The sequence below is a fragment of the Delphinus delphis genome, chromosome 1 (assembly GCF_949987515.2).
Source record: "Delphinus delphis chromosome 1, mDelDel1.2, whole genome shotgun sequence".
NCBI classification, from domain to species: domain Eukaryota; kingdom Metazoa; phylum Chordata; class Mammalia; order Artiodactyla; family Delphinidae; genus Delphinus; species Delphinus delphis.
Window position 1 is genome coordinate 9573005 of NC_082683.1, and position 13878 is coordinate 9586882.

The 13878-nt window shown below is 44.5% G+C and overlaps 1 protein-coding gene across 5 annotated transcripts in view; it reads left to right on the forward strand.

Moving 5' to 3' along the window:
• VPS13D (vacuolar protein sorting 13 homolog D) overlaps positions 1-13878 on the forward strand; it is a 244518-nt gene that overhangs the window by 191879 nt on the left and 38761 nt on the right. For all 5 annotated transcript variants that reach the window (XM_060014644.1, XM_069540755.1, XM_060014636.1 and 2 more), the window contains one exon: positions 1548-1743. In XM_060014644.1, coding sequence (XP_059870627.1) covers positions 1548-1743 — 196 coding nt within the window. The remainder of the gene's footprint in view (positions 1-1547; positions 1744-13878) is intronic.

Consider the following 13878-nt stretch of genomic DNA (forward strand, 5'->3'; position numbering starts at 1 on the left):
TCCTTGTGATGCAGAGAGAAAGCATGGCTGTCCTCACTTCTTAGATGGACATAACAGTGTGCCAAGAAAATGAGTGATTGTCTCAAGGTTGTAAAATCCCTTCCAACCAAGGATCCTTCAGATAATATGGACAACACCTCCAGGAGCCAGTTAGGCCATTCTAAGACCAAGAACCAGTGGCCTCATCCAAGGAGGACCCATTAAGCCCTGGGATATATGAAAGCAGTAGCCTAGAGTGAGATCCTTCCTTCAGGATGAAAAAAAAACCCTTAAAAGATAACAAGAACCAGAAGCAATTGAATCTCCTTGGTTTAAAAACTGGGAGGCATGCTCCGTTCTCCCTGTAGGCCCTGCTTGACCCAGGTTTAGTAATGTTCTGTCTCTGTCATGAGCTTTGTTCAAAAGTTTGGGAAAGGCATGTTGCCTCACTGGAGCAAATGGACCCAGGATGCAAAAGAAATGTTGTGAATTGTTAGTACATTCTCACCCAAGGAATTTCCTTTACCAATTTGTCTCACTGGAGCTGAAGCGTCTAGAGAGTCCTCATACCCCCACTGTCAAAGGGTAAACACCCTGTGAGTGTCCCTGGCACAAATCCTGGAAATGCTTTTTCCCTGCAATGCCTGTGTCCTCTCCAGCCTTTGCCAACTTCTGGCCACTTTTGAGGCTCTTTAAGGTCACTGTTGTCAACTTTCAAAATGTTTGGAATGTCCTTTTGACTTAGGTTGGTCTTTTGAACTGGCTGCATTGAGGGTCCCTGCTGGCTTTGGCAGCTTTGGGGTGCCCTTCATCAAGGCTTCCCCCTTTGCTCTGATCGCCTACAGCTGTCTCAGCAAAGTGTGCAGTAGCTTTGCCCCGTTTCAGGCACTCGCTGGTGTTCGCCAGTCACACAGTGTTCTTTGAAAACTGAGGATTTATGTTTAGTCATCCCTCCACCTTATGCTTTATGGGACCCCGCTTTCCCCAAGGGCCCTGTTTGCTAGTCTGTCAATTAATCCTGCGTCTACGCCCTCTCCTGATTGCGCATATGCTATTCATGCTCTAAAATTAAAAAGTAGTCACTGTTAACCTCTTCGCTTTACTTTGATTCTTTTTTTGTGTGTGTGCGGTACGCGGGCCTCTCACAGCTGTGGCGTCTCCCGTTGCGGAGCACAGGCTCCGCACGCGCAGGCTCAGCGGCCATGGCTCACGGGCCCAGCCGCTCCGCGGCATGCGGGATCCTCCCGGACCGGGACACGAACCCGTGTCCCCTGCATCGGCAGGCGGACTCTAAACCACTGCGCCACCAGGGAACCCCTCTTTGATTCTTTTAAAAGTGAAACGCGCTTTACTTCTGACCAATGTGTAACGTATATTCTCTGACTCTAAACTCAGTGGGCAAGTCTGCTGCCTCCCCATCTTGAGTTGGCCTGCCTGTGACCTATCAAGAGATGGACATTATGCCCCTAAGTTTACCTTGCCAGGTGCATGGAATTGAGGGGTTTGTCTTTAAATGCTTTTGCTTTTGTCCTTGGCCAGCTTACAATAGCCCTTGTCTTTTCTGCTAGGTATCATTGGTGGACTGACCAGTGTTATAACCTCAACGGTGGAAGGTGTGAAAACAGAAGGGGGTGTCAGCGGTTTCATATCTGGCCTTGGGAAGGGGCTTGTTGGCACTGTAACCAAGCCAGTGGCAGGCGCCCTGGACTTTGCATCAGAAACAGCCCAGGCGGTGAGAGACACAGCCACACTTAGTGGCCCCAGGTCAGTGGTTGTCGGAGGAGTGGCTTGTGCAGTTTCCAGCCCGGGTCTGCTGCCTCTCCTGAGCCATATTGATATGTTGAATCCTATACTTTTTCTGCCTTAATGATGTGATTTTTAAAAATTTGAATACATGTAACTAAAATTTCTGACCTGCCTAATATAGAGGCATGAAAATGAGGCACAAAAATCTGGCATGAATTTTTCCAGATCTATTTTTATATCTGTATCTATCTATCTATATCTATATCTGCATGTACTGGATATGTGTGTGTGTGTGTGTGTGTGTGTGTGTGTGTGTGTGTGTGTGTGATGTAGTTTTTCATTAGAGGAGTCAGAAATACGATTGGATCCTTACACACGTTCCCTGTTCACCAAACTAACTAGACCCCTACATGCCCATTAAGAATACTCTCAGGGCGTAGGCTGTGTCTTGCTCCGAGACCCCATGGGGTGGTTTGAGAATCCCTGCAACTGCGGTTCACCACATGGGTCTGTCCCTTCTTAGCTCTCCTTCCACTTGAAAGTGCCAGCCAGTTCCCTAACCTCATAAAGAAACTCCCCAAGGAAGTTGGCAGTTCTTCTGTGGGATGCTGTCTTGCCTTGATACCAGCTGAGACAGGAAATCAGTGACAGCCCATATGGCTCCAAATCTCATAGAATCCAACAACTTTAACTTCGCTCTTTGTGTTAGTGGCCTATTTTAGCCTCCCTTTTTCAGAGTGACTAATTGGGGATCTTATCAACAAAGGGTATAATGAATGTTACGGTTCCCAGCCAAGCTGGACTCCACTTAAGCCCAGGAGGATTTCGCTGCTGCCTGGTTAATGGATATTCCCTGAGTGAATCAGTGTCCCCTTTTAGAACGCCTAGGGCCTGGGCCACGTCCACACCCTATCGCTCCCTCAAATAGGATTTGAAGTGAAACCGTCCGCAGTTAAAATGAATCCATTTTCTGTCACAAGGAAACCTTACTGATGACACATTACTGCACTAGGGGAAATACTTAAGATTGTAGACTGGGACCACGTAATATGTTCTGCCAGAAAGTCTTCCATCTGGAAGCAGCTGCTTTTTTACAAAAGGATCTGTAGGGTTTACTTAGTTAATTTTACATTCTCTTCTCAGACGCAGAGCTGAAATAATCCTTGAGCATATTTTGGAGCATTTATGGAGTTGGGAAGAGGGGCAGGAGGGAGCCTTCAAAAGTGTTTCCAGTTAGTTTTTCCGTGTCTGCTCAAAGCCCAGGAAGTCCGCCACAGGTATTTTGTTAGGACAGTAAGACCTAATGAAGCACGAGTAAAGCGGAAGGCCCCTAAGAATTCCAGAAGATCCATCCTCATCCTTAAAATCCGAGAGTGGTCAAGGGACTACGTGAGTTGTTTCCAAAAGGGTCTGAGATGTATGTGTTAAATTGAGAAATACTATATTTTGTGCTGTAAACTCGAATGATGTTGACCAGAAAGAAATCACTTGCATTTTATACACTGTCAGTTTGGAAATCTTGATGAAGTTTTGCATATTTTTTAGGGCACAAAATGGTTGCTGCAGAAAGGTGGTGGTGTCATTTTTACCAGTTGTCTGGCTTTGCTGTAGAAGGTTCTGTTTAGTGTCAGTCAGTGTATATCTGTCACTCATTCATTTTTCAGTTAGTAAATATTGATTGAAAATTGCCTAAGAACTCAGGGTTGGGAACATAGCAGAAAGCAAGGCTGTCCCTAGTCTCAAAGGACTTACAGTCAAGCGGGGCAGCAAACATAAAACAAATAATCATATAAATAATAATTTGCTAAAATTGTGATAAATAACACAGGAGATTTACAGAGTGCTGTGAGACTGTATAATTAGAGAAGGCGAGGAGTAGAAGGTTTGCTAACGTGGGGTCAGTGGGGTCAAGGGAAGTGACTTTCCTAGGGAAGTGATATTTGAGATGAAGCCTGAAGTAGAAGTATGACTTGGCCAGGTGAAGAGAAGAAAGAATCACCTTCTAGGTAGAGGGGTGCAGGGAAGCTACGCAGCTTGTCTCAAAGCGACCAGCAGTTGGGCAGTCTAATTCAAGTGCCCAGAACGGCTGTCTTCTAGTCACTCACTCCTCCTAGAAACAAAAGCTCTAGTGATGAGTGAGGGGCAGCCAGCTAGCCGTGGGCCTACAGACACGGAAGCTCAAAGCGGGGGGCATTAAGCTGCTGCCTCTCCTCTCTGTCCCTGGAGGAGCCAGTAGTGGGAGAGCCAAGGCTGCAGTTACCACGTGCTAGACCTGTGAACTGAGGGCCTCAGAGAAGCTTGGCCCTTTACCCTTCATTGCACTGAAAAGGCACTACAGATTCTTCGGAAACTCTTTAACCAATTTCCCTTAGTCCATTCGTCTAGATCCAAAAGTAGGGTTATTAACAAGGAGCCAAGCACTAGAGAGAAAAGAGCACTTGACCCCGAAAACAATAGCACTCGGCCCCCACCCCCTTACCTATGAGCTTTGGGCCCTTGGTCAAGCCTCCTAGCCTCTCCAAGCCTCAGTTTCTTCCTCTATGAACTGGGATAAATATACCTGTTTGTTTATTCTCTCTCTCAGAGGTTTGAAGCCCAACCAGAGTTATTTTAATGTGGATGCTGTAAAGAACTATAAAATGCTGGGTGATATTACTTTTGAAGTCACATTAAAGGAGCAGAGAGATTTTTGCAGGTGGAGAAATGTTGCAGTGCCTTAAGGGTTTGTTCTGATGACACTGTGATCTCTTAGGAACGTACTAGCTCTACCAAGGGATAAATCACCCTGATTTCTTGGAAGTGAGTTATAACTGTCTCCAGCCATCCCTGTTGATTGAACAGGATCCAGGGGTGTTACTCAGGGTTTTTCCCCACTGTTTAGACAACAGGGACTAACTAATGATTTGAAGGGATTAGAAGTGAGATTCTGACCGAGGGCTGACCTGAGTCCAGGGACTGAGCCAGCGATAGAACCCAGGAGTCCAAGGGCTCTGCCTCTGAGTCCGCTCTTGGAATGAGACTTTCTGCTTCCTTTGTAATATTTCATCCAAGTGAGGGCTTAGATCTTAGCATCTATGTTTTAACTGACCCAAATTTTAAGCAGATGATAGCAAAGTAAGCCATAAAACTGTGGAAGGCTATTCCTTCCAGTAATCCATCTGAAAAGTGGCCTTACAGGAAATATTGGCTCCTTTTTGTGTTTATTTGAACATGATTTTATTTATAGGGAACCCCCCCACACTTGAGTTCTTTTAGATTAAAATACTTCCAAGTTCCTCTCCTTATTGGAGTGTGCAGGCATTCCAAGAAGACAGCCACCTAACTTTTCCCTGAAATTTCCATGCAATCTAACAGTTCTTGGGAAGGCAGGTGGGGGTGGGGGAGAGGAGAGGGTGGAGGACAGCAGAGCCTTTGGCCTCAACATGAATGCTGTGGACCCGTATCCCCTGCTGCATTTGTTAACCGTACAAGTATGTGTGGTTTGGAACTGAAGGAAGAAGCCTTTTCCAAGGCAACGTTCTGCTGGCTCAGGTTGCATCTTCTCGTCTCTGTGTGTTGAGCCACATTTGTCTGTTCCCAAGTAAAGTTTATGAAAATGGCACCGATGCAGCCACACTTGTGGTGCCACTGAAGTCATGTAGACAAGCCCACCACCCTTCAGGAGACCGGGCCAAAGCAGGGCGCCCGCTGGGCTGCACGTCCAGTTCTCTGCGTGTGTGGTGGTATTTGCTGGTAGCGTTTAAAAAGATACTTGGGTAGAAAGCCTCAGAGACCCAGGAGCAGCAAAAACACCATGGAAAAGAAAGAAGGGTCTGACCCTGAGCTATTTATTTGCTTGTTTATTTCTCTGAGTACCATATGTCGTACACTTGGGGTCGCATGACGTTTCAAGAAAGTAGCAGATGAAGATTTATGAAGCTGGGCCCCTGGGGTTTCCTCCAAAATATTTCTTCACCTTTTTCGTCAAGACCCAGAACAGGGGGGAGAAGAGGGAGCTGGCAGAACTTGAAATATTTAAACTAATTTAGCAAAGCTCAGGAGTGTTGGGGCTTATCTCATTATTTAAGTTAGATAAGGAGGAAGGGGGAACCTGAGGGATAATGATAGATCATTGTTTAAGAACATAGCATCAGGACTCTGATAATGTTCTGGAATCCCGGGACCCTTGTATTGTGCACGTAGATGTAAATTCCAGTTGCTCTGAGAGCTTTTGAGTAACCGTTTGGTTGGTTTCACAGAAAAGATTTACGGTGGGCATATTTGACTTCTTCAGTGCACATACTCCCAAGACACCATCCAAAATCTGTTAGAGACTTTCCACTAATGGCCTCTTAGATGTGAAATTGAAATGGATTTTTTTCAGGAAAAACCCTTTTTGTTAGTGTTTGCATCTTACCCATGACTCTCCGGGATAAAAGGTCATCAGAGCCTGAATGCTGTCAGGTTGGACAGGTGAGAAGAAAATCAGCAAAGGGCGTTTAGGGAAGGCTTCTCCTGCTCTTCCATTCTAGTCTGGCAACACTGCTCTGAGAGCAGCTGTTTGCCCTTCTTGGTATCATACATAACACATCAAGCAGAATTGGCTTGAATTAAGCCTTTAGGGAACTTCCAAAGGTAAAAATCGAATAAAAATTTAAATGTTTGTTAGGATATATACCAGAGCTCTCGGTTTTTTCCACCAGTGTTTCCTTCTGAGGCAGAGCACGGTGGACCGATGCCCCATGGATCTGGAGGCAGAGCCAGTCCACCATTTCCTGGAAAGTTTCTGTTTCATCTTAAACCTGTAAATGAACTTTACAGTTTACCCCATGTTTGTTTTAATAGCGTAATGTTTTTAATTGCTACCCAGTAAAATTAGCCATTCAGAAAGATACACCGTGTCATCCTGTAGCTCCTGCCTCCTGCTCGTCTGAGAAGTACAAGATACCCGTTCCAGAAGATTCTGTAGACCCTCATGGCATCGATACAAAGCCGTGGTTACTGGTCTGGGTGAAAAGCAAGAGCCTAGTACAGGTTTGACCCTGAGGCTCTGTTTCTCATCTTCGGGCATATCTGTCTGCTGGCTTGGTAACCATCTGCTGGGGCCATGTTGACATGTCAGTTTTGTCATGGGAAGGAACTCGATTTCAGTGAAACTCAAAAAGTACTGTTGCGTCCGGCTGAAGGGAAGGGACTGTTCATATCTCTCCCGTTATCCAAAAGTGGCCCCGTGGCTCTAGGGACAGCCCCTTTGTCTGTCTTCTTCTCACCCTTGGGTGTGAGGTGAGAGCCCTGTGTTCTCACTTCCGGATCTTGCCACACCAGCCCTTTCCCAAGAATGCTTGAAGGTAGATGGATCCTTCTCTCACTCCTCCTGAGCAAACCCAGAAGAAGAAACAACACTCAGAGCTGTGCTAATGACATACGATGTCTCACTCGGGTCTGAAATTAAGCTGATGAGGTTACAGGATAAGACATTTTTAAGAAACATCTTAACAGTCCTTCATGCCTTATAAGTTAAAATTTCTCTCACAGGAACACAAGCAGAGAAATCTTATTTTCTAAGACAGACTTCTTCCCTCTTGCTGAACTCTAAATACTGTATTCCCCTTTCACTCAAAGGCTCCAGACGATGCCATTCTCATTATAACTTATGGAAAGCTCAAATCTGTTGATGGAAAAAAAAAAAGTGTGTGTGTTCCTGCACACACATATTTGAGAAAAGCCTTTCCATTTCTGAAATCCCATGACTCATTTTTATGCAAGATTATCTGTTAGGGAAAAAAACCACTTTTTTGGTCATGGTACATTATTATCGTTTCTAGAAAGGAGAGCATCTATTTTTTGCCATTTTTGGCTTGCAGAGATGACTGACTTCATGGAAACGGCACTATCCTGCTTCCAAAAGTAAAAATAAATTGAATTCAGGCATGTACATCTTTGATGTACAGTCCTGCTATCTCAACTAGCAGGTCTTTGCTCAAAGAAAATAGAATGGAAAGTGTGATTGCTTTCTGATTTGGATTTCTTCCATTTCAAAATTAAATAGTCGGTCTAGCCCTTGCACATGTAGTCCTTTCCTTGTTCAGTGACTTGATTTTTAAAACTCTGGAATGACACCCAATCTTACATACATAAGATATGCATTTGAGATTTTTGCTTTGAACTTCAAGAGAAACAGAAGTGTATTTCTTCCTGAGAAAAATTTATATTCCCTGTATTAGAGAAGAATGAAAAGCCATTTAACTGTTGGTGGAATTCCTCTGGAAAGGCATTAGGTTTACTTATTATTAGATTTTGATGGCAGTCCTATGTCTTTCATGGTTTTCCCTTACAGAATCATCCCTCTTTGCCCAGGATGAAATTGGAATCTCCCTTAAAGAAAGGATTCAGGTTTGAGTTCATATCCCGTGCTCCCAGAGAGCTTTAGCCAGTAAGAGAATTCTGAGATAGATAGAGGACGTATGGGCTAGCAGAGAATTGAAGACTGTAGTATTGTTTTACACGTGAAGGCTTGTAATCTTTGGTGGAAGAAGAGGTAGGTTTGGGTGTTATTAACCGTGACTTTCCTTGCCCCGATACCTTTATCTAGCACTCTTTTGCCAGACTGCCTCTCAGAGACAGACCTTTGCTAAGTTTCTCACTAATTTGTCAAATGCTGGGGTGGGGGGGGAATGAGATTGAACTAGTAAAACATTTTAATCACAGTATACCCTAAAAGAAAGTTTTATTATATTGGGCTTATGTAACTCAAATCAGGTTAACAGTGTTACTTTACTAACCTATATCCTTAGTGGATTTACTTTAATACGTAGAGGAAACTGATTTCCAATTAGCACAAAATTTATACATATGGGACCTTTTAGGACAAAGGTTCTCAAAATATGGTCTAAGGACCCCTGGGGAACCCCCAAACCTTCCAGGGATCTATAAGGTCAAACCTATCTTTCTATATTTATACATTCATTCATATGTCGATACATAGATGGATAAACAACTATTTTTATCCTAATATTCTCTAATGAATGTACGGCAGAGTTTTCCAGGAACTACATACAATGTGTGATATTACAACAGGTTGGCTGTAGAAGCAGATAAGAGAATGCAGCTGTTTTCGATTAAGTAAGACTTAAAGAGATTTGCAGAAATGTAAAACACTGCCATTCTTTGCACCCTTCTGTGACTCCATGAATATGCCACCAGTTAATATACCACCGGTTAATATACCTCTCTGCCTGGTTAATTTCCTTGACAAGTTGTTCTATTTGAAAATATGGTGATGATCCGTCGTCCTGCTGACAAATAGCACATATTGGCAGTGGTGGATTAATATGGATCGAACTGTAGGAGCCGCTGTAATGGGATGCTTCACTTTGGCTTCCTGCCAACAATTGTCAGCCCTCCTGGTTTGCTCCTGACTTTTACTGGGTTTCTTGAAGTAACAGTTGGAAAGATTTTATCACATATCAGAAAGACCTCTCACAATAATTTACCTAATTTAGTCCTTCACCTTAACCTACTATCCCAATAAATTTTAACTTCAGCAGCATGGTAAGTGCACAGCAGATGACTTCAAAGTGCAAGGTCCATCTTGTCAGAAGGCCACTCGGTTGTGTTAGCAGTGCCCTGAGCTTGTTCAGGAAATCGAGAAGGCATATCTCTGTCAGACTTTACTTGGCAAAACCTCAGTTTTCTACCCTAGCAAAGTTGGTGAGCAGGATAAACCTACAATATTTGGATAAGCTCCTTTGAACTCCTTGTGGAAAGCAGTTTTTATGAGGCAGTTTTTCTGTGTTAACACCAGAGACAGCTCCTAGTAGATTTTCCCCAAACATACTTCAAACATAGATAATGGCAGGGGTGACCCAAGCTGTATCATAAAACCCAGGGACTGCTGAAAACTTCAAAGGAGAGTCAGAGCAGAACTTCACCTCTCATTATGAGGAGGATGGGCCACAGGAATCCTGGCTCACCCTGGTGGCTTGGGACTGGTTGAATCCAGTGTAACCTCACTGAATACTTCCAGGATGAACGGAGGACAGGGCTCTTCGTTCCCCTAGACTTTACCGAGCTACTCCAGCAGCACGGTTAGGGTAGCGAGACTGGCACCTGCCCACCTGCCGGGGCATCAGGAGGCCAGATTACCATGTGTGAGTGCCTTCATATCCCTAGTGAAAAGATGCGAACCTCAGAGAGTTTTTATGTTTTCGTTTGAACTAATAGGGGCCCCATTAATTCAGTTAATGAGCTTGTGATATTCAGACCTGATTGCTTAGTGAGCTCTCTGGTTTCACGTGTAGGCGAATTGACAGTAGAAATTCATCAAGTGGTGAAGCATTGACCTCCTACTGTATTCCAGGCATATAATAGGTATTAAGTACCAAGAATAGTTAAATCCTGGAGTACAGACTGCTGTGAGGAATCTTCCAGATTCTTGAGAAATCATCAAGCTGTTTGTGGATTAATATTCTTGCATTATTCTTACACGTCCATTGAAGCAAGTTGCCTGTGGCTTTCTTGAAGTACCCCTTTATTGGTGATTTGACTTGCTGTTTGTTCTTAAAAACACCAAAACTGCATTTGTATGTCAGTGGTGTATATGGGGTGGTGTGTGTTGGTTTCTACTTGGTAGTTACAGGCACTTTTTCCACATCATTAGGTCTGTCACAGCCCTTTCAAAACAAATCATTATCGTTTTACTGATTGTTTACAGTTGGATAATTATCTCTTGATTCTTCAATTATTCTTTCCACCTTATACATATTTACTGAATATTCTTTAGTGCCTACAGTTAATAAGAACAGTGCTTTTTAAAAAATCTTATCATGTTGACCTTAATGATCTCATTATAACTCATTATCTTTTTGTCTTTTCAAATTGAAGTTTATTTTCTCACAGTCCCTGCATGCCCGCACTTTCAGAAGTCCGAGACTCCTACGTGTGTGAACTCAAAACCCAGCAGTCAACTGCCCCACCCCACCTCTTCCCCGCTCCCCTGCAGGCAGCCACCTCCAGCACTTCTGGCTGTTTCTTCAATTGGAGGCATTTTCCTCCGTGTTTCTAAAAGAAAAAAAGTGACCGTAGTGCCGTTTCTTGATGTCATTTGACTTCCTACTGCTGTCCACACATGTCCCCCGCCCCCCTTACGCCCCACTTTTCAGTATACTGTAGTTATACCATCATTTTTGGGTAAGTCAGTAATTCCATTTTTACATTATTACGGCTGTGTAAATAATATTCCCAATGAAGCCATGTAGGTTACTAGGATTATGTTTCCCTTTTGGTTTAACTTTGTAGTTTGTTTTTTCCCCCTGGAGTCAGTAACCACTTTTATTATTGTTTGCTTAGTTTTATATATGCACATTCCCAATTTATCCTCAAACTCTTGTCTGGGTTCAGCTTTTTTTACTCTGAGGTTAGTAACTCCTTTTTAAAAGATTTTTGGTATCTTCCTATTACTAATACATCTATATACTCTCCTGTATATGCTTTAAAATGTATTTAGTAATTAATTTATCAGTTACGTTTTTTTCCTTAGAGTGCCTTCCCCTAACTGCCCCCTGCTCCTATCCGGACGGCCCGCTCTCTAGCTCCTCTGTAGAGCTAGCACCCTCGTTCTCTCCTGAGTTTCCTTCTCCTGTTTGTTTGTTTGTTTATTTTTGGCTCTGTTGGGTCTTCATTGCCGCACGGGGGCTACTGTTTGTTGCGGTGCGTGGGCTTCTCATTGCGTTTCTCTTGTTGCGGGGCGCGGGCTCAGTAGTTGTGGCACGCAGGCTCAGTAGTTGTGGCTCGTGGCTTGCAGGCTCAGTAGTTGTGGCTCGCGGGCCCTAGAGCGCAGGCTCAGTAGTTGTGGCGCCCGGGCTTAGTTGCTCTGCGGCATGTGGGATCTTCCCGGACCAGGGCTCGAACCCGTGTCCCCTGCATTGGCAGGCGGATTCTTAACCACTGCGCCACCAGGGAAGTCCTCTCCTATTTGTTTGTTTTGGTCTTCTTTTTTCACGAATAGAGACAGTTCTCAGATGTTTGGTGATTCTTGACTAGCTGTTCTCCTATTTTAAGATGAGGCACCAGTCAGCAGATTGAGGGGCTCCCTGTGTGGGGCCCGGGGCCTTGCCATGAAGGATCAGGTGGGGAGGACCTGTAGACGTTCGTCTTCTGCGGAGGAGGAGCAGGCTGGGCTGCAGGTGGGAGAGGGCCCTACAGGTCTCACCGCTTCTTATACAGACTTCCACCCAGTCTTCCTGTTTTCACCACCTCACAGACAGGCCTCCCTGTTCCTCCCTGATGCCCCAGGCCCTCAGAGCTCTTCGGTGCCTCCGTCTTTCTGAAATTTAGCAGTTAACCTACTAATTAGCTCACTGCTTTGTGGCTGCTACTCCCTCAGGCTTACATCTCAGCACCACTTGTCCATCTGCTCTTCAGCTTCTAAAACATTGTTGACACCTTCTCTTTATCCTTTTGGATCCGCGCCACCTGTATCCCTTTGCTTTCGCTTTAGAGGGGTCTCTGGACTCAACGTGTCATGTTTAATCAGTAGTTCTATAATTTAGATTTTTCATTAATTCATTCATCTTTTCTCGATGTCGTTTCTCCTCCACATCCAACTAGTAGCTCAGAATTAATGTGGTTTTACTGAAATCCATATACATTGTTTCTGCTAAAACATTCTTTGGAGTTTGGTGGTATTAATAAATAATAATATTGCTAACAATTTTAAACCTTTACTATGAATGTTTACTATGTCCTATGTACTTTACATGTATTATCTCATTTAATCACCCATGACAACTTTTGAACAGCATCTGCTTAGGCGGTCAGCGGCCCTTCTTTCCCAGGAAGATTTAGAACGCATCTGGTGAGAGGTCGTTGCTAGTCCCAACCCCGGCTTTACGTCTGGTATTGGTCTTTAATCTCTCATTCCGTGTGTTGTAAAGAAACAGGTTGTGGAAGGCTCTTGTCAGATCCCGGGAACATGAAAGAAATAGCACACCCCACAGTAGTGACATGGCCCTGTCCCCACCCCTCGCTGAACCATAAAAGCTATTCAGAGGGGCCGGCAGCTGGTGAGCAACTGTACTTAGATCCTGGGTGCTGATGGGTGTTCTGTAGTTTCCAAGGGAAAGTTGCTGAAAGCTTTCTTATCTTGACACGCCAAGGGCAAGAGGTCTTTCTTCAAAGAGAAGCGCTTGTTTCAGAAAGAGACGTGGAAAGAACATAAAGTCACAGGTCTTCCCCAGTTCTGGAGAAGTGGGAAAGAGCGCTGTGGTAGCCAGTGGGAAAAGAAACGCAGCATTTGCGAGGATCAGGAAGGGGCTCCCAGAGCGCTGCTTGGTTCCCACGTCTGTAACATGAGGTCAGAGGGCAGCCCTGGGTGTGAGTCATCTCACTGCTATTTCTTAGCTGTGGCCCAGAGCAAGTTTTTCCCCCTTAATATCTCCAAGGTGAGATTCCTTTGACTCAAGTGGAATAGGAATAATAATGCCTGCCTCAGTGGGTGGTTGTATGGAGTAGGTGACATAATGTATATAAAGCACTTAGCCTGACGTGTGGCGTGTAATTAGGGCTCCAGAAATGGCATCTGTGTCAGTATTCTCTCTGAACATGGGATTGAGCGTAAGTAAAACAGGGATTATATCTTTACCTCTTGCTTATAGCCTGTCCCTGAAAACTTGCCAACCACTTGCTATAGTGCTAAGATGAGAAATTCATATGCCTTGCTGGGTTTTTGTCTTTCCCATTCTCTTTCTTCACACAGAATGGTTAAATTCAGGCCTACAAACCTATGCTTGTTACATGGTTAGAATTCTGGGTGGAGGAACTCACCTGGGCTCTCAGACTTCGTGTATGAGAACCCCACTGGAAAAGGTGTGCAGAGGCCACGAACTTGCTCTGAACCCGCTTGTGAAGAGCAGGTGATCCCAAACTATTGTTAGTGTCTGCTGTAAATGATATGCCTCTGGGTTCGAGCAGAGTTCAGCCAAAAGCCCCACATGACATGGAAATCTGTCCTGGAGCCAGGTTTGTCGGGTAAAAGTTATGTAGCGAATGTCTCCAAACATTGGCATCTGTTGTCTGCCAAGGGTAGGACAGCCGAGAATGATAGAGCGCTTACGGAAATTCGGATGGGGCATGCGACCCTGTGACAGCTGACGCTGTTTCAGGCCACTGTTGCTC